The 24,940-nt window shown below is 28.6% G+C and overlaps 5 protein-coding genes across 10 annotated transcripts in view; 1 reads left to right on the top strand and 4 right to left on the bottom strand.

The window, feature by feature from the left end:
* Positions 1-3,631, top strand: part of LOC145183394 (echinoderm microtubule-associated protein-like 6) — a 46,562-nt gene extending 42,931 nt beyond the window's left edge. For all 4 annotated transcript variants that reach the window (XM_090084522.1, XM_090084525.1, XM_090084526.1 and 1 more), the window contains 4 exons: positions 1,762-1,865; positions 1,955-2,108; positions 3,208-3,308; positions 3,435-3,631. In XM_090084522.1, the coding sequence (XP_089940648.1) occupies positions 1,762-1,865; positions 1,955-2,108; positions 3,208-3,308; positions 3,435-3,465 (390 nt within the window). In that variant the 3' untranslated portion in view covers positions 3,466-3,631. The remainder of the gene's footprint in view (positions 1-1,761; positions 1,866-1,954; positions 2,109-3,207; positions 3,309-3,434) is intronic.
* Positions 3,632-4,917: 1,286 nt separating this feature from the next.
* LOC145182860 (pre-mRNA-splicing factor SYF1-like) lies at positions 4,918-19,062 on the bottom strand. 3 transcript variants are annotated; one of them, XM_090084515.1, is made up of 23 exons: positions 18,953-19,062; positions 17,834-17,902; positions 17,576-17,730; positions 17,452-17,505; positions 17,177-17,246; positions 16,779-16,976; positions 16,335-16,430; positions 16,186-16,224; positions 15,747-15,791; positions 15,250-15,429; positions 14,516-14,673; positions 12,312-12,611; positions 9,955-10,123; positions 9,744-9,857; positions 9,528-9,614; positions 8,763-8,948; positions 7,670-7,773; positions 7,487-7,586; positions 7,261-7,377; positions 6,529-6,574; positions 5,424-5,636; positions 5,293-5,330; positions 4,918-5,068 (listed from the first exon to the last, which is right to left on the bottom strand). In XM_090084515.1, exons 2-23 carry the CDS (start codon positions 17,876-17,878, stop codon positions 5,030-5,032), a joined length of 2,553 nt encoding a protein of 850 aa, XP_089940641.1. In that variant the 5' UTR covers positions 17,879-17,902; positions 18,953-19,062; the 3' UTR covers positions 4,918-5,029. The 3 variants fall into 3 exon arrangements, with proteins under 3 accessions (XP_089940641.1, XP_089940642.1, XP_089940643.1); XM_090084516.1 differs by lacking the exon at positions 18,953-19,062 and having other exon boundaries at positions 5,424-5,633; positions 17,834-17,993; XM_090084517.1 differs by lacking the exons at positions 15,250-15,429; positions 15,747-15,791; positions 16,186-16,224; ... (5 more) ...; positions 17,834-17,902; positions 18,953-19,062 and adding an exon at positions 14,759-14,879.
* LOC145183055 (iron-sulfur cluster assembly 2 homolog, mitochondrial-like) lies at positions 18,019-20,213 on the bottom strand. The gene is made up of 2 exons (XM_090084521.1): positions 18,953-20,213; positions 18,019-18,870 (listed from the first exon to the last, which is right to left on the bottom strand). The coding sequence occupies exon 1, from the start codon at positions 20,074-20,076 to the stop codon at positions 19,627-19,629; it is 450 nt and encodes a 149-aa protein (XP_089940647.1). The 5' UTR covers positions 20,077-20,213; the 3' UTR covers positions 18,019-18,870; positions 18,953-19,626.
* On the bottom strand, positions 18,149-18,859 carry LOC145183029 (cyclin-dependent kinase 2-interacting protein-like). The gene has a single exon (XM_080058341.2). The coding sequence runs from the start codon at positions 18,857-18,859 to the stop codon at positions 18,149-18,151; it is 711 nt and encodes a 236-aa protein (XP_079914467.2).
* Positions 20,214-20,280: 67 nt separating the features above from the next.
* Positions 20,281-24,940, bottom strand: part of LOC145183334 (ribosomal oxygenase 1-like) — a 45,742-nt gene continuing 41,082 nt past the window's right edge. The window contains exons 8-9 of the mRNA XM_090084520.1: positions 22,694-23,024; positions 20,281-22,500 (exon numbers count right to left, since the gene is read on the bottom strand). Coding sequence (XP_089940646.1) covers positions 20,561-22,500; positions 22,694-23,024 — 2,271 coding nt within the window. The 3' untranslated portion in view covers positions 20,281-20,560. The remainder of the gene's footprint in view (positions 22,501-22,693; positions 23,025-24,940) is intronic.

The following is a 24,940-nucleotide window of genomic DNA, read 5'->3' as shown; positions in this document are numbered from 1 at the left end:
AAGCAGTTAAAATCAATATTTATTTAAGATGAATACAAAATTTTAAGATGTTATCTCCAAAATCAAATCGAATTTATCTCCGAAAAAAAGTTTGTCGAATACATTTCAAAAAAAGCCAAACTTTCCAAGGAATATATATTGAAAATTTTATTTTACTTTTTAAAAAATCTTTCTGCTTAAAAACTTAATCCAATTTCATATCAACTGTTCTCTAAGGAAAACCCCCTGAATATTAGCTGATGGATTAATTTCTAATTGCCAGGTCTTAATGAAATCTTTACCTTCCCGTGAATTCAATTAAATGGCGCCATGATTGTTCTATGGGCTGGTTTTGGCATGCCAAAATGCTTTAAAAAATTCTCCGTTAAAAGTCCCTGCCATGAATATGATTTTACACAACGTAATTTTAAAACTTTTAGGTGTGATTTTAATAAATGCTTAATAACAACAAAAGACTGTTTAACTTTAGTCTGCAGTTTTTTATCGGCATAGCAATATGTTTACTTTTATTACGACATGTCGAAATTTAATACTCATTTGCATACAACAATGCGGGTGGGAGAATAACATTTCTGACAAGTCAAGGTTAAAATTGATAATAAATGAAAAAGTTAAACGAAGTAAAAAAAAGATTGGGAGCAAAAAAAAAAAAAAAGGCCTAATATGCCTCCCATCATAAGCGCATTTTAGTTTTAAAAATTTAACAATTCAGCAAAATATGCAGATGATTCGGAATACTGATCGTTTGCTCTTAGATAATCGGCTAAAACGTGACTTTGTTTGCAATGAAATTTCTAGTGAACATTTTCTTCTGTCACAGTTAAACATTTAGGCGTTGAAAAGAAACTCGTTTTGTTCTTTTGGAAAGAAAATCATACGGATCAGAGAGCACAGACTAAAAATCAATGGTTAATGCTGATAAAAGATGTGCCGAATGTAACGATATTTAGACGAAAACAGCAGCTGTTTTGTTTTTCCACCGTCATGTACGCTTCTCTGACCGCACGAACGTGAAACCACTGAATACCATAAATTTTTAAAGTTTGTTGTTCAATTATAAGTTGCCAAACGAATTTAACGAGGGCCGTTGTAACGGCCCCCGTCAGTTTACATTTCTAACTGCATGTTTAATAAATTGTCATTTTGTGGGTGTTTAAGAAAAAATATTTTGAGTAAATTTCTAAAAGTAGTTCAAAAAATCATTTAAAAAAAAGTCTTGTAAAAAGTTATGAAAAAAGACGAAGAGACATTTTGCAACTAAATGAATATATGATTAAACTAATTATTTGAGTTGACTATTCTGTATTTTAACGTTTGTATGGCACGCCCTTGTGTTACACTCAGGTGGCAAATAAAAAAGTATCTTCTTGAATGTTTTATGAGCAAGCTTTTGATCTTACCGCGTTTCTCACGGTTCGAATTTTCGTTTTCAACATTTCTTTTTTCAATTCAAAAGAAAAGTTGCTAAATCTTTTTGAGTTCTTCTCAATTATTAATCTGATCATTTCTTGTTCTTCCTCCAGATCTTATCCACGTAATCGAGGAAGAAAGAAACTAATTCTGATTACCTATGAAATTCTCATTACGTCACTTACTTTTCAGGAAAAACTTTTCGAAAAATTAACTAAAAGAAAATTGAAGTGAGAATTTTATGTGTATTTTGTTCTGAAGCCAATTTTTTAAAGATGCATTCTGCATTCGCAAAACTAATGATAGGAAGAGAAAATTTCTAGATAACTAAGTCTGATTTTCATTTTTAAGGTATGCACAGCTGCTTTTGAGCATCTGATATTTTCTATACCTGATGGAACTCAAATTACAGATGAAAACGAAAAAAAGCGTATGATATGGAGCAGTTGGACATGGTAGTTTTTTTGTTTTGTGCGTGAAACCAAGTTTCCTTAATTTTAAATATTTTCTTGCGCTAACTCTATTTTTGACTGCTGCTTTGTAGCATTCTTGGTCCGAACGTAATTGGCATATGGTCGAAGAACTCTTCTAACGGAGATATAAACTGCGCTCATCTGTCACATTCTGGAAAAACATTGGCTAGTGGAGATGATTTTGGCTTTGTTAAGTTGTTTGATTTCCCGGTTTCACAACGATATGTAAGTTTTTCATAAAATTCAAAAGATTAATATGTTTCAGCTTTTCTCTCGTTGAGACAAAAAGTAAAAATAATTATTATTCAAATATATTTTCACGGTTAACTGAAACTAATACAATTGGAAAATTGCCCCCGTCCTGATTTTCACCAAGTTGATTTATGACATTCTGTTACGAACGGCTGCATAAATAAACCTTTGCGTTCCTTACGCAAAAGCTGATCTAGCACTGCAAAAAGAAAACGAAGTCCTAAAATAATCTTTTTGTAATGGTGTTTATTGTTCAAATTTTTCAAAAAAAAATTGTTCACTATTGTTTCCTTTTTTATTCTTCTTTTCGATATATACATTTTTTTTTTCTTTTTTTTTTTTTTTTTTTCTTTTTTTTTTTTGTATAACACTTTTTTCTTATGTAACACAATTTTAAAGTAAACAAACCATTTGGAAGAAGAATAAATAAGGATGTTCATTCCTTGTTTTAAGTTGGCGGAGTGTTAAGGATATTAGGGTATTGTTTAACACGTAAACGGCTATTTTTACGGCTTATGACTATTATTTTTTTTTGTCTAAAAGCATTTTTCAAGTTAACGTTATTTAGCGACAGCTTTCCACTTATAGTAAATTTTTTGCGAAACGGAACAGAATTTCGGATGTTTTGAGAGTATTTTGTTGGTTGGAACGAAACGGAAAAGAAAACCGAGGTAAATAAAGCACATGGAAAACATTTTTCTGCTACGTCTCGCGGAAAACATTTTATAAGTGGGAAGCCGCCTCAAGATAACATCATCGATATACGGCGAAAACTACTTGGCATAAAAAAACAACTGCAATCATTTGGTATAATAAAATTTATTATAACAAATCTTTTGCATTATTGAAACAGGTTTCTCACGGAAAAAGCGATTGTTTGCTGGTGCCGAAAATATATAATACAGTTTTGATAGGCCTCAATAAAACAAATAGTGAAAACCTTATTGTAATATAATCAAATCATAGTTTCTTTACATTATACGCGTCTTGCATTTATGTTAGTTTTATTCGTGAGTTCACTAAAAATGTGCTTAACGTATTCACTTCTCTCTTTTATTTAAAACTTATTTAGACCAAAGGAAAGGAATTTTTCGGTCACTCAGCACATGTGACTAATGTTCGGTTCACGCAAGGTGACAAATATTTAGTTTCTACAGGCGGAGACGATTCTTGGTAAATTCTATTTTTATATATACGAATGAATGCGTTTGTTTGGCAAATGAACTTACTTTCCTGGAGTAACTTTGCTAAGAAGTAAAAGTTTGTGTTTTTTTTTATTATAAAGATTTTCTTTTTAAGTGTATTTGTTTGGCGATGCCAGCAATTGTGATTACAGTACGGATTTTGCCAATCAGTAGAAATCACGGGAATTCAAACAATATAGTGCGGAAATGAAAAAGACTTTAATATGTTTAGTTGTAAATTATTAATATATATGTATTATTTAAAAAAATGTGTTTTTATTTTATCGAGAAGGAATATAAAATTAATCAGCATTTTTTTTTTTTTTTTTTTTTCCTATTTCTTTTATTTAAACTTTGTTAGGGGTTGCTAAGGATGCCATTTTTATACTCGATCGACATTGCTTACCTTTGCTACTATTAGTTAAGCTCTCTGCAACAACATATAACGTTTGAATAGAGGAAAACATTTGGAGGTCAATTAACTCTTGTTTAAGTATTGAAAAGTGTTCTTGCTTGAAAATCCGTAAGCCAATTGTGAAGAAGTTAATAGAAAGTTTTTAAAATTCTTCCAATAATTTACAGTTTTTCATAAATTTAAAGATTAATTACTGATAAAAACCACTGATCTTTATCCGTAATTTGTATTACGGATCCGTATTTAATCCGTAATAATTTGGCATCAGTAGAAATTTAATGTAACGTGGCTTTTATCAAATTGACAATAGCTGATGTTTTTACAAAAAGTTTTCAGATCAAAGTTTTCGAGTTCCCGATGGCGTATTGTTACGTCTCTAGACAACAATTTGTTTTCGCATTTGAGTGACAAAAGTTTATTTCTGCCTCGCAGTTCCCTTTCACTCTGCATAAAATACTTCGAACTTTTGACTCTAGATAAATCTATTTTTATTCAACATTTATAAAGCGTGTTAGAAATATTCAAAGTATATTATTGGAAATATTCCAGACCAGTCTTTATAGTTCCTCCAACTTTTAGAGGCTATTTTCTTCCACGAAATTTTTGATGAAATAATTGTAGAATTGAAAACTTAAAACGACTAAAAGAAAATTTAGAGAGTGGATTACCAACCGGTTTTTACGCTAGAATGTCAATTTTTAAAGAAAATAATTCTGTAACAAGTATCTTAGTAACAAGGTTTTTAACTACGGTGCTTCTACTGTAACTTAACAGAAGATGCGAATCTGCATTTTTGACAAGAAGATGCGAGTCTGCATTTAACAAGAATGTACCGTTTGACCAGGTCAAAATTGGAAAAACATGACACGAGTCAAACATACACAATTTTTTTTTTATGAAATGTTTTTTCAAAATTAACTGTTCGCATTTTATTTCAAAAACAACAATCGCCTATTTACTACCATCACCAATTTATCCACGAGAGAGAAGCAATCATTCCAATGTAGTTTAAGGACAATATTATTAGAGGGTTTTAGCTCTTTGAATTTTTAATTCTTGAAAACTTTAGAAATAAAGGGAGTAGAACCTTTATTAATTTTTTTTTGTATAAAAAAGTAATAGCAAGTAACACCCTCTTTAATCTGAGGTTTTCCTAAACAAACAAACAAAAAAAAGCTTCATAAAGAAGAAAAACGCCGACGCTGATGAAAAGCGTTTTTGGCGAGAAAAGTTCACTAAGAATTCACTAAGTAAAAAATTTCTTTTATTACAAGAACTTTTAAAAATAAAAAATATTATGACGCCGAAGAGCTCCTCGTAACACCACCAAAAACCTAGAAAAAGAAATCAATAATTTTAAATTAATTCCAAAACTCTTAAAAGGTTATTTCAAAGAGCGATTGTCAATTTAAGGAATGTAAATACTTTAGTACATTACACGATAACATTATTACAAGATAAATTTTTGACTTAAATGACTTCATTAAAAGTTCCCACAGTTGCATTAACATAAGCGAGCTCAAAGATAAAAATATTTTTCACAGAAAATCGAAGTTACCTCCTCAGGAACCTCCCTCTGCATCAACTGAATTTCATCTAAAAATATTTTAAAATAAAAAGTAACAACCAACGAAAAGAAAAAAGGAAGATGAAAATAAAAAAAAAAAAGCGGATAAGCGGTTAACTTACCTTCGTCGCCATCATCTTCAGAGCTGGCTTCAGCAATATCAATTTCATCTGGATTTTTAGATTGTTCGTATTCACCAACAGTACTTGTTTCACCTCGAACAAAAAGGACGCTTTTTGAAGCGATATTAGAGGAAGGAGCGTCTTTAGCCGCTTCTTCGGCAATAGCAATAGCTTGTTCTTCTAGCTTCTCCATGACGTTTTTTGAATCAGCTTCTGAAGATATAAAACATGAAATAACAACATATAGATTATGTGTATTTTTCATGCATTAATGCCAGTTTTCGGTAATAAAAAAAAAAAAAAGTTTTTGGGTTAGGAGTGCACGCTTTTAACAGAAAATTCAGCATTTCAGTAAACTTTTTTCTGGCCGAGCAATTCCTCTGCCCAATCAAATATGAATTTTTGGTCAAATTGCATCTACAAATATTGCAATTTTTTAATCAACAATTTACTTCCGTATAGAATAACATTTTTAGCTTAATGTTCTAAAGAATTTGTTCACAATCGTTATAACGTCTTTGGAAAAATGCATATATACAACGCATTTAGAAAAATGTTTATTTAGCCTTTGGCGTTTCGTCTTTCCGTTAATAGCGGATGAAGTTTATTAAAATATAACACTTAATGCGTTTAAAACAGTAAGTTTCTGGGATGAAAAATTTATGCGAATACAAAAATTGGTTTGGTACTTTTAAAAAATTAACATAATTTATTGAATAACACTATTGTGCAGTATTTTTAAGGGATGAAACAAAATTAAAGAATGTATATGGTGTTAGAATCGCAAACTTTTAAATTCAATTTGAGAATTTCGGATATCAAAGTAAATTATTGTAAATTCGATATTTTTCAAGATAGAAATTTGTACTAAGTGATTTATCAATTGTTAAAGAAAAAAACAAAACTTCCATAAAAAGCTCGATACTTATGTTTGCATCGCGGTCGGCTTTCAGCCGAAAACGGATAATATTTCAAGGGTAGGAGGTATCTACTATACATAGTTGAAAAAAATTCGCCACAAAGATACTCTCGCCATTGAGAACTTTAATGAATGAAAAAATTTACACGTTGACGCAATAAAGATTGTTTATCAATAAAATCAAACCTGAATTTGCTTGTGACGCAAGAAGTTGCGCGGACATAAAGTTGACCTAAAAATAGATGTAAAAGGCATCAGAATAAAATTCAACTTCTAAATTCTTATTTTAATCGGATTAACCAAACATAAACACGAGAATATTTCAAAAATTTCGAGAGCACTCAAAGTTAAAAAAAAGTGTCAAAAACAAGAAAAAGCATCAAAAGTTTTCTGCGTTTAAAAAGGGAATACACCATTTTTTTTTAAATAAAAAAAAAAAAAAAAAAAAAAAAAAAGAATACACAAAATGGGAAGTGGATTCTTTAGGATGCCTCAGTATCTCAGATAAACATATTTTTGAACATTCACGTGCTTGTTACACATTTATAATGAAAACGTCACGAAAGCATCTCCATTTTTGGTATTGAGAAAAACAACTTTAAGGGTGATGGGTTGGTTTTATTCAAAACTGTTGTAAATTAAATGGTTCTCTTTCATACCTTTTTTTCAGACCCCACCCTTTACCCCTAAATCTTAACAAGGGTGGTCATATTTTTCATTCATGAAAATGACTTCTTGAGGTATTTTTGATACTTTCATTATGAATGTGCAACTATACATACACATGAAAATTGTTTTTCAAAAACAGCTACCTTCTCAATTTCTGGTCAGAATCAGTTTATTGAAGCATTAATATTTTACAGCTATGTTAAAATTTTGTATAAAAATTTGTCTAGTAATCCAAAGCTAAAAAATTACCTGTGTGTTGTATTGAGCTTGTACACTTCTCTTAATACGTAGCATCTCTCGAAATGTATCCTCATTACCATGCTTGACTTCAAAATCATGCCAAGCTTTCCAGAAATTTGCTGTAATCTGTAATGATAACGCATAGAAAATTTAGTAAACTTGAACAAAAGATAAAAATTAGTTCAATGCAAAAATTCAATGAAGAAAATACACCTTAAAAGAAGCAACAACTTACTCTTGGATCACACATTTGAGAACCAAAACTGTAGATTCCACGAGCCCGATCAATTTCACCAAGTTTTGTTTCAAGGTCCGCATAGCGTAAACAAACAGTCCTAAATTAACCTAGAAATCTTAAAACATTAGAAACATTTTGATTAAGTAAATTAAAGGTAAAAATTTTATCCAGCCACCGAACCTGGCATGATCATCTGATAGTGCTTCAATAGCTTTTTCGTATATAGTTCGAGTATGAGTTATTCCAAATAATTCTGCTGCTCTTTTGATATAAATATTGAAAATCTAATAAATGTAGAAGTATAAATATCAAATATTTAACAAAAAGAGAATTGCATTATTGAAAATCTAATAAATATAAAAGTGTAAATATCGGAAATTTATTACAGAAATAATAGTATAATATATAAAATCTAATGTAGAAGAAAAAATAGAATAAAATCTAATAATAATTAAAAAAACATAAATAAATATAAAAGTACTAAAAGTTAAATGAATTAAAAAGACAAAAATTTTTTAGTTAGAAACAGTTAGAAAAACCTTTTATCATTTCAAAATGGGTTCAAACTTAGAACATTTCTTTTGATAAGGGTACTGTTAAAAGTAGACAAAAAAATCTTTAAGAAAGTATTTGCCACCTGGTTGTTAGATTTTCTTAAACAACATTAAATGTGCAGTTACAGTCTCTTCAGTTGCATAAAACTATCACTTGAAAAGTTTCTGCCAATTATCAAGTTGCAAAGTTCAGTGCAGTATTATTATGCCTGTCAGCTTAGCTCAATAGTTAAAATTGCTTGTGCTTGCGTGACTTGCAAATTTGCTTTTCGTACAGTTAAGTTGTAAGTGGTCATTGCTTACAATGACCACTCACAACTTGAAGGAGAGACTGAAGTTGTTCCTCATCTTTGGTTGATTTGCTGTTGAAATTCTGAGAAGCAATATCTTGTTCAGCTTAGTTATTAATGACTACCATGCTTGTATCTAACCTTTACTTTTTTATGGAAGTTGTGACATGTTTTTATGCTTAGTCATTTTGAGCTATGTTTGGCAGCAGCTTCTCCTATTACAGCAATCATTAGTCTCTTGGATTATTACACACTTTGATTAAATTCAATAAAGGTAAGTGTTTCATTAAGGATCCAATTTTTTTTTCTCTATGTTTGTACAGTGTATTTTATGTAACTCCTTAAGGCCTAATATTAGTCCCTAAAGCTTTTTGAGCTTGAAATTTATCATAAAATAATTTTTAATCTAAAATATTTCAATAAATTTACCTCAAACTGCTCAGATTTAGGCACAGCTTTAGTTGCTCGTTCATAGACTGCCATAGCATGTCTAGATAAACCATAGTCTTCCTCAAGTTTAGCATATAAAAGATAAAGATTTTTAGCATATTTTTCAGGACAATTTTCAAGGCATTGTTCAAAAAGATCTCTGGCTCTTTCAAGTTTATTTCCACCCTAAAAATGTGTTAAAATTCATAAATAAAAATTATTAAAATTCATTTAATATACAAATACAAAAATTAAATTAACCAATAGTATATTAAACAGATAAACAGATGTTAAACAGATAAAGAGTGCTTTTCAGAAAAGGTGTTTTATCATTGACTGAGTTTAAATTCTAGCAAAAAAAAAGCAACTCTGTTATTCTTCTGACACAGTTTAAAAGGTTTAGATTGAAAATTACATTAGATGATAATTATTAACCATAAACAATATTGCCTCAGCTAAATACTCTTTCATTCTCGTTTAAGATTTTTGCATTTTACTTTTGAAAGTGAATTTGTTTCACATTTGTGTATAGGAAGAAAAAAAGCTACAGAAAAACTACAAACATTGAAAGATTAAAAAATAATGACAAAATAGCTTCATTCCATTAAAGTGAAGAATAACTATAAATTAATAATATCAATAATAATAATAATCATAATAGTAAGATAAATAATAAGTTAATACAACATAAAAATATATTGTTTACAATAAAATTAAAAAAAAAGTTTGCATATGTAAGTAACTTTAAAAAATAAGAAAACTCACATATCTTTTGATAAATTTTGTTAAATAAGTATTCCAAATATCATACACATGAGGCCATTTAAAGAGAGCTATACCACGTTCATATGCCTATAATAATAATAATAATAATGATTGATTGTTTAACTGTTACTTTTGGATGCTGTAAATGTATTTAGAGTTAATCTTTTACATTAAAAAAAATTATTTTAAGATAATAGATTACAAATTAGATTATACTTTGAAAGATTCTTCAAAATAATTATGTTCTTCCAAAAAACTTGCAAAATTTATAATAACTTGAGGTGTTGCAATTCGTAGATCAATAATTCGATTATAAACAGCCTTTGTTGACTAAAAAGAAATAAAAGAACATTTTACAAAGTATTTGTCATTAAAAATTTCTACTATACTATTAAAAGTAATGAGTAATAAAAGCAGAAACTAAAACCTGAAAGGTACCCAGGCTTTCTTCCAAATCTGCATACATACACCAGATTTTAATTGATTTATGTACACGATTTTGAACAGTCTCTTTTTGGTCATGATAACTAGTTCCTATTTTCTTTCGAGGCACAGCTGTTGCTCTACGAAGCACCTTTAAAGCTTCATCGTTGTTACTGAGAAAAAATTTCAGCATAAAATCTTTACAGAAAGGAAAAAACACCACCACTTAAGATAAGTAACTGACTGGGGCCAGGGCAGCTTAACTTTCTTTAATCAAAATTATTATTTTACAGAAAACTTAATATTTTCACATTATACACACACGCACACACACACACATATATACAGTACTGTGAATAAGTTTTAGCCCACTTAATAAAACTCATGTTTTTTAACAGATTTTGAATAATATCTTCTGATTATTTTTTTATATAAAATAATGTCTAACGTCAAACAATACTAAACGCTATTTTCACAAACAAAAGCAATATTTATCAAAATTTTACATAGATTTTTGTATTTAGATATCTAACGTGTTTATTTTTATTGTATGCTGATCTGAACCCAATTCGTATCAGCTCGTTTGTTTTTAGTTTGCTCTTGTATTTTTGTTTATTTATTGCTGTGAAGGCTTCATATTAGATGATAGTACAGTTTACAAACATATTTCATAGATACTGTGTGTTAAACATTATTTTTTGTTTTTCTAAGAGCGAAACTTCTAATTTATGTTTGTTTTTTTTTGTTTTTTTTCTTTTTTCTTTTGTATTTTTCTTTTTATTGTTATTTAAGTAATAAAATGAGTAAAATTCCACTACTGGAACGTAAAAAAATTATCGTGCTTCATGAAGAAGGTTATTCTCAACAACAAATTGTCCAAAAAACAAAATATTCAAGGACAGCCATTAGAGAAATTATAAAAAAATTTAAAAACACGGGATTTCTTGAGGATAAAATCCGAAGTGGAAGACCCCCAAAGCTTACAAAACATAACAAAGTATTTTAAAAATGTGTCTCTGCGAAATCAGAAAAAAACCTCTAGTGAACTAGCCCAAGACATTCAGGCTGAGACTGGGACAAATGTTTCCTCATCTTGCATTCGACGACATTTGCTAAAAGCTGGGTTAAGAGGGTGTGTTGCAGTTCAAAAACCTTTATTATGTCGTGGGAATAAATAAAAAAGACTTAAGTATGCAAAACAGCATAATAATTGGACACAAGGAATGTTAAACCATGTACTATACACAGATGAATCAAAACTTAAATTGTTCGGTAGCAGAAGACAACAGTATGTAAGAAGAAGGGTAGGAGAGGCTTATCACCCTGATTGTCTACATCCAACAGTCAAGCACGGAGGTTCTGTTTTAGTTTGAGGTTGTATTTCATCATCTGGAGTAGGTGATTTAATCAGAATTGATGGCAAACTGACAGGAGAACAGTATAAAGAAATTTTAAGACATCATGCAATACCATCTGGAATGAGACTAATTGGTAATAATTTCATTCTACAGCAAGACAATGATCCCAAACATTGTTCCCTAGTGGCCAAAAAATATTTACAGGACAAGTGTGAGGAGGGAGTTCTCGAAGTAATGAACTGGTCTCCTCAAAGTCCAGATTTGAACATTATTGAACATGTTTGGGATTATTTGGATAAAAAAAAAAGGCTGAATATAACCCCAAAAATGTTGAAGAATGTTTTAGAATATTAAAAAGAGAGTGGGACAATATTCCACAAAATTTCATTACAAAATTATATGAATCAATTTCCAGGAGATTCGCTCCTGTGATCAACGTAAAAGGCGAACATACGAAGTATTAATTGTTCTTTCTTTTTGTATCATATTTTATCAAGTTATTTCTAGATATTTTTGTTTGTAATATATGTCTATAAACCTGATTTTTTTTTACTTCATAAGCCCTTCATATTTTTACGATAAAATCAAAAAAAATTATAAACTTATGGTGAGCTAAAACTTATTCACAGTACTGTATATGATTATAATTTCTTTGCTCTGGCTTCAATTTCTTTTGAAATATGTAAAAACGTTAAAGCAGTAAAAGCATCAATTTTAAAATTTTTAAAAATTTTTTCAAGTTTTAGCTAACAACTCCTGCTAACATCTTTTTCCTGTGGCTGGAGCCCCATTCGGCCACTAGAGTGGAATTGAGTTAAATCGTAGATCTTAATAAATTTTGAAGAACTAATTTATTTGAAACTTGATGTAGTTGAACTTAATTTAATTTTTATTTGTGATACTGATAATGTAAAATTAAAGTGCAAGTATTAAAAAAATTAAACTACATTTTTAAATATTTTTTATTGGTTAGTTATACAACTTTATTAGATATTACACTTACTTATTTCGTAATTCCATTTCTGCATATTCACACCAAACATTTGCCAAATCTTCAACATGTCTGTATTTTACTTTAAGAGCTTTCTCAAACACTATTCTTGTTTCTTTTATCTGCCCATGTTTTTCATAAAACTTTGCAAATTCCACCCAAAGTGTATGAGGTTTTCCAGTAGCTATCATTGAATCAACAGTTTGGACAGCCTCTGAGTAAGTATTTATAATTTCGTGAGGTTTATCTTCATATAATTGAACACGTTTATGCCATTCATGAACATTATGAGGATTTTGTCGAAGTAAAACACTAAGTATAGTTAATATATACACATACATACATACATACATACATACATACATACATACATACATACATACATACATACATACATACATACATACATACATACATACAAACATACATACATACATACATACATACATACATACATACATACATACATACATACATACATACATACATACATACATACATACATACATACATACATACATACATACATATATATATAAAATATACTTATATAATCTTACATTTTAACAAGGACGTAAATAAAATTCATCAGGTAGATTTTTTCTGTAACATTTTTCAACTCCATTTCTTACAATATTACAATTATCACATTTATTTTCTTTAGTAAAAGCTTTATATTTAAAAAGACTTCCTAATGTTAAAAGTAGCAGTAAAAACTATTCATTGACTGAATTCTCTATCAGTTGAACACAAAGAAATTTAGCACCATTTAATCAGTAATTACTTAAAAACTAATTAATTCAACTAAATTATTTTTTTTTTACATTTTAAATTGGACAAAATTTCTTTTATAATTGACCAATAATTTTAAAAAAAAGGTACCAATTTGATGCCATTTTGTTCATAACGTTCCAGTAACTTCTTGGAGTAGAGGCCAAATCAGGCCAAAATATTGTGGACATATCATACTTTTTAATGAATGACAAAAGACACTTCTTTGAGTATTCTTCTATATATAAATCCAAGTTCAAAGTCTTATGAGTAAATCACTTTTCAAACCAAAGGAACAGATTGCTTGCCATACAAGGAACTTTGGAGCAAACTTCTCAGTCTGAATATACTTGAATTTGTTGGCGTCTTAAGCTTCCAACTGATAAAAATATCTTCGGCCTGGGAATTGTGTCTGTTTTTGGTTTTTATTGTTTTCAATTATGCATAAGTTTTCTCAACTTAAAAATTTATATAGCTTTTTTGAATAAAAAATTGCTTTAATTTCTACATTAATTTTTTTCACTTTGGATTTTTCTTTTTGTAATATCCTTTATATTCTTGAGATTTAAGCACATTTTCTATCAAAGCTTAGCTGCATTTAATTTTTCTTGTAAGATCTCTCTGCAACTGACAAGTGGACTTGCCTTTATGGAGCAAATGATTGATTTTGCTTTATATCTATCTTTAAACCCTTTTTTCCTCCTTCCTGTTTTTCTTTTAATAGATCAATAACTCACAAAATAAATCCAACTAAAAATCAAGTAACACCAGTCAATCATGAAATGTCAACTTAAGACAAAGAAGGATTTTAAAGAAAAATATTCTAAACTTTTTCTTGATTAATTTTTTTTTACGCATTTTAGTCTAACAACGATAACAAATGTTTAACACCAATACAGTCAAACAATAACACAGCTTTATTGTGTAAAAAAATTAGAAAAATCTGTGAAGTAGTTTTTGAGTAGCTACTGATTAAAGGGTGCTGAATTTCATCATATTCAACCAAAAACTTCATGATTGTAAGAATTTATAAAATAAGTAGTGTGAACACTTAGGAATATTTAAACACAGTTACTATAAATTTGCTATAAACACTTTTTTATTTATTTGTAGGAAAGTTGCCCAGAGAAAAAGGTGAATTTACTTTATTGAATTTGTTCTCATTTTTACTGTGTCTTTTATTTATTTCCTTCCCTGTATCATATATATAATGTTTAAAAACTATTCCTGTATCTTTAATAAAGAAAATTTTAAAAATATGTACAAAATTTTAAAAATAATAACAAAGATAATTTTAAAATATTATGAGAAGAGATAATTGAAAAAACAAACAAACAAAAAAGCAACTGTAAGAGAACTTTGGATTTTTTGGGTTGTTACAAAAAAAAAAAAAAAAAAAGTTTAACTCTTCTTTTGAAATAAAATGAATTAAGTTAACCTTTTACCTGTTTAGAAGAAGAGGTCTTCTGTCCATCAACATCTCAAACCTAGCAAGCCTTAGCTCCAGATCTATTTCTCCATCATCATCAAGACCTGTCTCTTCAGATTCTTGCATTTTTGCACTTATCATACTTTCTTCAAATTGAGCATATGCATCAAACACCTTGAATTGTAACAAAATATATTAACTAATATAAATTCTCATCTTAAAGTATACAACATGTAAGTAAAGGTGTCAATTTTTTTACCTCTGATCAAGTTTACCAAGTTTTAAGAATTTTTTATAATACTTTATTCAAATCAAGCTGTAATTTCAAACCAAATTATAACTTCAAAATTAGCTATAACAGATTTTTTCTTGGATGAGTGTTGATAAAAACATTTATTAAAAAAGAAAAAAATTTCTAATCAGAAACTTTTAACTTTCAATACTTACAAGCACCTACAAGCAAAAAATATACACAACTTCTTTGTCAATCTTTTGTGATTTTTAATTCATTTAAAGACAAACAGGATTCTCAACAACAATCTTCTGTTAATCGTACATTGAATTTGCTCTTATAAAGTTATTTTGTGTATTTGGTACTTTTTAATTATTTTACAAACATTAGTGGACAGCTTGTCTTAAAAAACACTTTTTTTTATAAATCATTTTAAAGCTTCAGGAGCATTTAGGTTGCTACAAAAACCATGCTAATATCCATAATAAACTTTATTCTAATTAAAAACTAAAACTTACTTCTCCAAAATCTCTTACTGTCATCACTGTTTGAATAGCTTCTTCATAAACATCTCTTGCCCTTTCAAAATGACTTCCCCGTGTATAATAATCTGCAAGTGAGCACCATAGTTGTCCAAGACCATCAGTAAAACGCCGTAATGCACCATTAATAATGTCTGCAACTTTTAAACTTTTGACCTATGAATACAAAAATGACAATGCATCTTAACAAAAAAAGATTTATCAGATTAGCAAATATATTTAGGATAACAAAACTAACACTAGCAATAAATAAAATCTTATTTATTTCTTAATATAAAATCTTTAAAAACTGTATTTTACTTTCTTTTTTTTTTTTCTTCTTCTTTTTTGAAGATCTTTTTCTTTAAAGTTTTTCAAAATAAATAACTTTAGTAATTAGCTGAAAAAGTTATACTATATGATATTTTCAAAGAAAACAAAGAATTAACAAAACAAAAAAAAAATGCTAATAATAAAAGTAATGAGATGAATACCTCTTCGGGATTTTTAGAAATAAGCTCACAAAGCTCGTGCCACAGCTAAAATTTTATTTAAAAAATATATTTTTAAATTTAAGGTCTTTAAATTGAATGAAAGTAAAAATTAAACTTAAAATTTGAAACAAACTTTACTTTCAAATTTATATTTTCCTGGTAAATTGAAAAAGTGCTTAAGTAAAATGAGGTAAAAGGAGATTAAATGAGTTGAAGTTGACATACTGAGCAAGTGATTTTCAAAAAAAGGATTTCAAATTTTTATAAAAAAGTAAAGTGATATTTCTCTAGTCATAAACTTGAAAGTAAAAGAAGACATTTTAGAAAAAAAATTATTGTCAACAAAAGATTTCAAACAGATAAGGAAAAACAGGCTTAAAAAAAAATCACAGTAAACTGAAAATTTATACGGTATGTAATAAAAAGATTTACTTTTTACCTGATGATTTGATTTTCCTTTCTTAGAAATAAAATTATCCTGAAAAAGAAAATCAATTTTTCAGAAAAAATTTTTTAGGACTAAAATATGGTCACTTTAAAGCTGATAGACTTAACTTTGATAGAATTTTCATGTAGAGAAATGATTACCTGATTGATAATAAAAGCTAATTTTGAGGCAGCTTCATCTAACCATCCAATTTCCATTAAGTAATCAATATAAGCTTCCGTATTTTCTGGCTCAAGCTGTATGAAATAATTATAAACAAAAATATTTTTGAATTAATGAGAATAAAATAAGTAAACAAAACCAACAAAAACCTTCTGGAAAAAAATTTTAAAAACTCTTTAAAGGCTTTAAAATCTTAAACTCTTTTAAGCAAAGACACGAGATATAAAGGCTTTAAAATCTTAAACTCTTTTAAGCAAAGTCACAAGATATAAATTTGAATAGTAGAACCTATACAGTTATTATCTTATATTTGTCATTCATAAAGATATCTTTAAGTATATCTTTATGAATGGCAAATTTAAGATAATAACCATCCAAGATGGTTGCAAGTTACTATTCAACAAATAAAAAAATAAAGAAACCTTTAAGTATCTTCGGTAAACTCTTACTGCTGTCTCTGGAATATTGTGTTTATTGACAAATGCTAAATACTTAGGCCATATTCTTGAATGCTGAGTAATAGGTAAAGCTCTTAAAGCACGATCAAAAGCATGGCGAGTACGTGTCACAAAACATTGATCCATTAGAAATTGACAATAGTCTAACCAAATGCGTGGCATCTAGAAAAAAAAAAAAAACTTATCTGTTAACAGAGAGTTTTTCATACAAAACTCATAAGTATTTTGCTCATACTACTTTTTAAATACTTAGTTTATTTGTTCTTACATTTATACAACAGGTGCTGACCATCTTTGTCTCAGTGAAACTACTTTATTGATAAATTAATCATGTTGAAAATCAATATTGTGAGAAAACTAACCTTGTGCATAAATACCAGAGCTCTTTCATGAGCATTATTTGCATCTGCATAAATTGAATCTGTAATACATCTATAAATTATGTTAAAATGTTTTCAACATAAATCACAATCCTATTTAAGGTATAAATTACATTTTCTAACATTTTTTTATTTCTATGTTGGTCTTTTTTTTTTTTAATAAAAAAACACAATCATTATAAAATTTGAACAAATGATGAATGAAATCTGATGTAACTTTTAATTGATAAATAACAAAATTATTACAAAAAACTTACTTTCCCTTTGTCTGTTTTCTTCTCAATCTCAAATAATTGTACCACAACTTGTAGCTAAAAATAATTTAATCAATTTTTTATTGTTAATTTAACAATTACTAGCAAACAAATTAGCAATAGGTACCTTCCAGGTAGCTCTTTAAGTGCCCTTTCATAGATTAGGTTGACAACATGATCCTTTCCACCGTTTCCAATTTTGTGTTCAATGTATCTTAACCAGCATTTCACAGAGTAGGGATGTCGCAAAATTTCTTCCTCATATGGCAAATCCAACTCCTCCTATAATTGAAAATCTTAATATGAAACAAAAACAGTGAATCTATCACTTTTTTATTAAAATTTTTTTAATTTTGAAAATTTTTTGTGAATAGATGAGTTATACCAAAACCATTTCAGTTTTCTTATGAACAACCTCAAGATCAACCATTGCTTGTATATTTTTAATAAATAACTAAAATAGAAAAAAAAATCATCAGTTAAAAGAATCAGAGTCAGTCATCATCATTATCAACTTATCTTTTTAATTTTTTTTTTTTAGGAAATACCTTTTTATCATGAAATAATGTATTACAAAGAAATGACCAGTTTTTTCTTTTACAAAAATATACAATATGAACTAAGAAACTCAAAATAAACTAAAACAAGATATTAAAAATTAGGAAGTTATTCAGGATGCCATTCAAAGTAAAGTCAGAGTTTATTTTAATTCAGCTTCAATAAGCATAGAGTCTAGCAAGAATTTTGAGTTGGGTTCAATATAAGGCTGGTGAAGCCACACACTAATACATTGTGTCAAAATGCCAGTTTTTACACTCTCGTTTTTTTTCACTCTAAAAGCAAAGAAATGGTCATATAGACACTCCTTTAGCAAGTATTCTTTTGTGTACATGTTTAAGATAAGCTTGGCATTTCTATAAAACATCTTGGGAGTCCAGGTTGAGAAAATGATAGGCATATTTTCAAATCCAGAATCTTGAAGATTTGTGGTTGAAGCTACAGTCATGTAATAAATTACCTTTAAACTGTCAACAAGTGAGCTTAACTTTTCGATGTTAACTTTCATTTTTAAACGTTGATCTTTCAACTGTTTGAGCAAATCTTCTCGTTGCAGTACAAGCTTAAGATAGTACTTTTGTTGAACTGATTCTGTGATTTCTCTGAGTTTGTCTTCCTCATCTTCAACAATGTTCCATTGACTGTATAAGTTACAAAGAGTATTGGCAGTGTTAAAACTAATTTGATTATCTGACTCCCATTGCTGAATATATTTATGGAAAGAAACACATATATCAGAAACTCTCCGCTTAACTGCGCTATCAACTAATTGTTTGTGTGGTGAGTCAGGCGTTTGTAAAGATGACAATAACTTTGATTGTACTTTTAAATCTTTGTTTGTGGGAGTTTGCATTATAAGAAATTCTGAAAAAAAATGTTGTAAAATGTTTTCTAACTTATTTGTCAAAAAAAAAAAAAAAAAAAAAAAAAAAAAAAAAAACTGAACCTGTTTTAAATCTCCTCCATAAAAGATTATTTTCAATCTTTTTTATTGTTGCTTTTCAAAAAATATATTGATTTTTTAACTTTTAAGATTTTAAATTGAACACCTCTTCTACAATGTATAGAAACAATTTTGAATAAATTTATCAACTCATATTTAGAAAATATTCCTATAATAACCTAATAATAAGTATTAATTTTTCTGCTAAACAGAAATAAAGTAGATATTCATAAGTTCAAACACATTAAAGTGATCTACTAAATATTAGTAAATTAACTTTAATATGCAATAATGAAAACTTAACTTTAATATAAACAATAATGAAATAATAACTTATCAAAAAGAATATAAATATGTATAGAATGTAAAGGATGTAAATGAGTATAAGTTTACAAGGATATATAAATAGAAAAAAATGTTAACAGAAATAAAACAAAAAACACTTATTAAATTTCTTTTGATATACAATAGAATAATTAAAACAAACTATTTACAAAAACAATTTACAAAAATAAAATTACTTGAAGACAAAACAAAAAATTTAAGAACAACTTAATATCTCATGAAGTTTGACATTTTATTCCTTAAAACATAAAACTTTCTGAAGTACCAGTATAAACTCTCTACAAGTATTATTTTTAAATAAAAATATTTTCTAGAAAAATAACAGAAAAAAATCATAGTTTAATAGAAAATGACACTCCACACGAGCAACTTTTTTCTGCTTTAGGGATATTTGAGATGCGAAAACCAGCTCTAATTAGGTCTGTGTGGTATTCTATAGTTGCTCCATTTAATATTTTGACAGATTCTTTATCAGCCACAACTTGAATATTATCTTTTTCAAATAACATATCCTCTGTAGGGTCAATCTTATTATCAATTTCAAACTTATATTGAAACCCAGAGCACCCTCCACCTTCAACAAGAACTCGTAAAAACTTATCGTTACTTATAATAGATTTAAGTCTTTCTACACATGATCTATCAATATTTAAAGTTGGATTCAGTGGTGAAGCTGAGCATAAATGATGACACACTTTAAGTAAGTTTTTCTTTAATAGCTGCTGATCAAATCTCATATAAACTGGTTGACTGAATAGTAGATACCTCACTTTTATCAACATCACAACAGCTGTTTTTAGTGTTTAAACTCTTTACTGAAGAAAAAAATATTTTAATTACAAAATTTCCACTAAGAAATCCAATCTCTTAACTGATGCAAACTACTCATCACACCATCTTGAGTATTTCAAAAAACACAAATTAATAACATTATAGTAAAAATCCATTAATAACCAGACAGCTCAGGAAAGAAAAAAATTTGAATAATTTTAAACTAGCATTTACTTTATGTGAGCAACATTCTAGCATTATACATTTGTTAAAAAAAAAACATCTGAATGAAAAATGGTATTTACTAAGCATTTATTATGTTAAAAGTTCACTGCTTATGTTAAAAGAAAGACTACAAAGTTAAAAATAAAAAATAATATATTAAAAATTCAAAGCTTAGCAATAATTTCCATCTGAGAAAAAAAATTAACTGCAGGGTGGAAAAAAAAAGTTCATCAAAAGATATTAAATCTCTGCAAACTATAAAAAAAAGCATTATTTAAATGTCATTGATCTTGCACCAGATTTTGAATGTACTCTTGTCTTAACGACCTTTCCAAGTTTAACTTCCTGTGTTTCTGATTGATAAGCATCTAAAGGAGTAGAATTTGATGATTTACTAAGAAATTTTTCCATATCAACATCAGAATAGTCAAAAGGCACATAATCAGACTTTCCTTTTACAGTCTCATCATATAAAACTTTAACTTTACACTTTTCTTTCTCAGATAAGTTTTGTTTCTGTTTTTTTGGCAATAATTCTCTGAGGGTTTTTTCTTCTTTGTCAAGATTAACTGTCCTTTTTTTATTGCATTTGGGCTCAGTGACTTCTTGTATAATCTCTACATTTTTACATGCTTCTTGCCAAACTTTGTTAATTTCACCTGGGGCAATTATTTCCTTTCCAGTGTTAGGTAAATATATCTGAAATGGACTTATAAGTGCACTAAGGATAGCAGCAGCTTTTTTTTGATTGCTATTCTGCTCAAACAATTTATCTTCAAAAAGATTAATTATTGGCAACTTAGTTTTAACGTTTGGTCCTGTAACTTTATATAGCTCATAACCACTTTTTAAGCTTGCATCGTTTAAATTTATCTTAAATGTTTTTTGAATGCTTTGATTATCATTAATAAGATTACTAGATTGATGTGATTTGAGAGGGTCAAATTCTCTAGCTAACATTACAAGCTGATGAATTTCAGTATTTCTTTGTTTTACAAGTGGAGGAACAGGATTACAACAAGCAATAACTCCTTGTGGTTCTTTTGGTAAGTTCTCAGCTATTTGAAAAAGCATATGATTTGGAAGAGTATAGCCAAAACTTTCATCTTCCTCACGAGCAGTTTTATCTCTCCACTCAAACAAAAGCCTAAAACATTCCAACTGTTGAGGATTGAGTCGACCTCTATACTTTTCATATGTTGCAATATAGCTATCGTGGCTAAACAGTGGCTTTTGATATATTGTTGCACATATTGAAGTACTTTTAGAATAAACACTTTTTAAGAGGTTTTTCATTGGATTCCCTTTGTTGATCAATTGATTACGCAATAAGTCATATATGTATAACAAATAATGGGTGTCTTCTTGTGCATAAGTGATCATCTCTTTAGGAATAGGCCTTATTCGCCAATCAGCTAACTGGTATTGTTTTTGAGCATTGACATTGCAATATTTGTTTAAAAGATAAGCAAGTGAGAAACGATCTTCATGAAGTGTTCTAGCTGCTTGACCAGTGTCAAACATGTTTACTACATAAACACCAAAATCTCTTTGTAGCCAACCTATATCTGAATCAGCACCATGCATTACTTTTAACAAATTTGGATCTGAGAAAACTTCATTTATTTTGTGCATTTCTTCTCTTAGTGCCAAAGTATCAATAATGTAGTCTTCAGTACGTGTTGATATTTGCATTAGGCAGAGAAATCCCTGAAATGAGCGATAAGAGTGGTGCTCTAAATCAACAGCAATTTCCCTTACATTTTTAAGTTTAAGAATTAAACTATTTAAACCTTCAACTGTATCAATGTAGGTTAAGTTTGTTGTATCTAGCGGTAAAAATTCCAATGGCTCATTTTCATCTAATTGCCAATCATGTGGCTCCAGCTTAGATAGCTCATAAGCATATGGATGGTTTTCAACAGCCTCCATATCAATGATATCTGATTCTACCGGATTAGGCTTTAAAGAATTGTGCTTTTGTCTAAGATAAGGAACAAAAGGTGTATTACTGTTATCAATCTTGTCAATAAACTTTAATTGAGGCCTTTGAATATTTTTTGCTAGAAGTAGTTTAAAGGCACCAACTTTAGCAGTAGATTTATAATTCTTATCTTTATTCCAACTGGATACAACAGGGGAGCTTTGCTTGTAAGCAGATGTTGGCGGAAGAATTGGTTTGCTATTCTTTTTTAAACCAGCTGCTTCATCTGCATAAAAAAATATAAGGTAGAAAACCTCTGTATAAATATACTTAACATTACCTTGTATGATGCAGAGCAATATTTATTAGAAAGATAGAACAAAAATTCATATGAATTTAGACAAAACATCGTTTACAATTATTATAAGAAAAGATCAATAAACATCACAGGTACCTATAAAATATTTTAGTTACTCTACCTAGTAATGATCCAATTGTCTCCAGCATCACATCATTTGCATCAATAAGTCTTTCAAATCTTTCATCAACGTCTATCTTTTGATTAGACCAAGAACACTGTACGCCATGGTGTTTAAGAAGTTCGCCAATTATATTTATTAAACGAGATCCTTCTTCGAAACAGAATTCTGAATAAATTGGAAAGCTTGAAAAGTATTCATAATTTTCTAAATTAGTTGAAAGTGAATTTCCATATTGTATAAGTTGTACAGTTTTTTTTAAAATATCTTGAGTGAATTCTTTCAAGGATGAATGCCCAATTAAAGGAGTTTTGTCTTCTTCCTGCATTTTGTTTGACGGCAAAAAATGTGGTTGAGAGACAAAAACATTAAAGAGGAGATCATTCCACAAGGTCTGTAAATGTTACAGTGAATGTTTTAGCCGGTGATACAGTTAAATTGATGTTAAATTTTGAATAATTTTGTATTAAATGACGAAATGCTTTAATTTACATTATCAACTTTAAATTCATTTTTATTCTTGTCTTAAAAATCTTTTTTCATAATGTTTCAAATGCCGTTTTGGGACTTATACTGTTTTATCATCACCTACACGTCATCACATATCATCACATATCATCATTACACTTTACCGTAAATGCTACAGCCTCTATATCACTTTAGTTAAAATTACGGAAATAAGTGATCTAAAATGCAGGCAATTGAGAAATAAAGCATCTTAAATTTTGATTTCTGTATGGCACAAAATATTTCATTGTCTGTGAAATCATCAGAAAGTTCCTTATGCCCAATAGTGCACAGCTTGTAATAATAATTACCCCCCTCCTTTATTAAGATTATATCTGGCAGTTGTATCAACTTTATCGACAAAGAAAAACAATCTGTAAAGTAATATATAGCAATACTAAAAAGTTTTTATTACCATATTTTGATACTAAAATAGATGTTGAAGAAATTGTTAGATACAAGAGGAAAAGGAACCATAACCTTTGGAAGAAGAATATAAAAGAAGTAGAAAACCTTGTGGCAAATTGTATATTTCAGCAACTAAAAGGTTGAACAATCAAGAATGTTAAATTTCCTTATTGGTTTAGGTTTAGAAAATAGAAAAGCGAGACCAGAAGATTTCTGGTTGCAAAAAATATAACATGGGATTAGAAAAGTAAGTAAGCTACATCTTGCAATTGAACAATTGAACTTGTAAAAAAGATCACGAGTCGTTAATGCGATTAACCCAAAAAGGGACAAGATTATGTAATGTAAGTCAAGAATTTGGGATGATCTCAAAATCTTCTACTTGCTTGACACAATGGTTGCTAAGCTCAATTAACATGTTTTAACATGTGTTTATCACGTGATCAACTATAATCATTAAAAATAGACCTTCTTACAACAAAAATTTGTCTGTTTTACCAAAGATAGAGTGAGATCATTCAAATATGTTCACTTTGTTATGCCAACCTCAGCTAGCTTGTCTGGGTGGAAAGTATTGTAAAAAAAAGTTGTTTTAAAGGAACCAAAAAGTTAGTGAATATTTTATATTTAATATTTTGGAGTCAATAATCATGATGGTACTCTGCCAATTGAAAATTTTATGAATTAAAAAATGTTAAAATGAGATATGATCATCAAAATATCAACAAATCAACAGTAATGTCAGATATTTGCATAACATTTTATCTACTTATAAACATAGGAACTAGTCACATATCCATTAACATTTATGTGGATGCTGCCTGTAGGTCAGGTTTAATAAAAATCTTTCTTTCTCGCATTTTGAGCCAAGAAACAGTTTTTTCAACAATTTCAAAGTAAGTTTATTTCCGAGAACGTCATATTGGATTTCAAAATTTACATTTGTCGACAGTGGAATGTGTCTACTTTCACCCCATAAAGGTAGCACTTTTAGATTAGCTTGAAGGGCATTATCTTTATTTTTAACAACAGTGTGTTATATTCTTAAACTCAAAAACTTTGAAAGCATTTTAATAACTTTTTGTTTCTCTCTGAAGCCAATTACGTAGGAGCAAATTTTCGTAAAAGCAAAAACGATTATTTTGTAGGAGTGCAGTTTGCGCTTTCTAACCATACACATCCAAAATTGTTTCCAGTCTCAACTTTTCTCAACTTAACTTATCCAAAATTGTTTCCAGTCTCAACTTTGAGGATCAAAAAAATAACCTATGGAGCATTAATCTACATGGTCTCAGCTTTAACCAGAATTAAAATCAAATTTCTATAGTTAAA

The sequence above is a fragment of the Hydra viridissima genome, unplaced genomic scaffold (assembly GCF_058129835.1).
Source record: "Hydra viridissima isolate aposymbiotic clone 2 unplaced genomic scaffold, HvirCarnegie_v1 scaffold_4, whole genome shotgun sequence".
Taxonomy (NCBI): domain Eukaryota; kingdom Metazoa; phylum Cnidaria; class Hydrozoa; order Anthoathecata; family Hydridae; genus Hydra; species Hydra viridissima.
This window is presented reverse-complemented; position numbering and strand designations above follow the sequence as displayed.

What these genes read in the sequence shown, in the direction of transcription:
- LOC145183055 (XM_090084521.1), bottom strand. Translation starts at nt 20,076, where the DNA reads ATGTTGATAAAAGTGAGGTATCTACTATTCAGTCAACCAGTTTATATG.
- LOC145182860 (XM_090084515.1), bottom strand. Translation starts at nt 17,878, where the DNA reads ATGGTTGATCTTGAGGTTGTTCATAAGAAAACTGAAATGGTTTTG. An exon ending in CAAAATTTATCAAAAGATAT is followed by an intron (nt 8,949 to 9,527) that starts GTGAGTTTTCTT and finishes ACACATTTTTAG; the next exon opens with GGTGGAAATAAACTTGAAAG. An exon ending in CTATCAGATGATCATGCCAG is followed by an intron (nt 7,587 to 7,669) that starts GTTCGGTGGCTG and finishes AGGTTAATTTAG; the next exon opens with GACTGTTTGTTTACGCTATG.
- LOC145183029 (XM_080058341.2), bottom strand. Translation starts at nt 18,859, where the DNA reads ATGCAAACTCCCACAAACAAAGATTTAAAAGTACAATCAAAGTTATTG.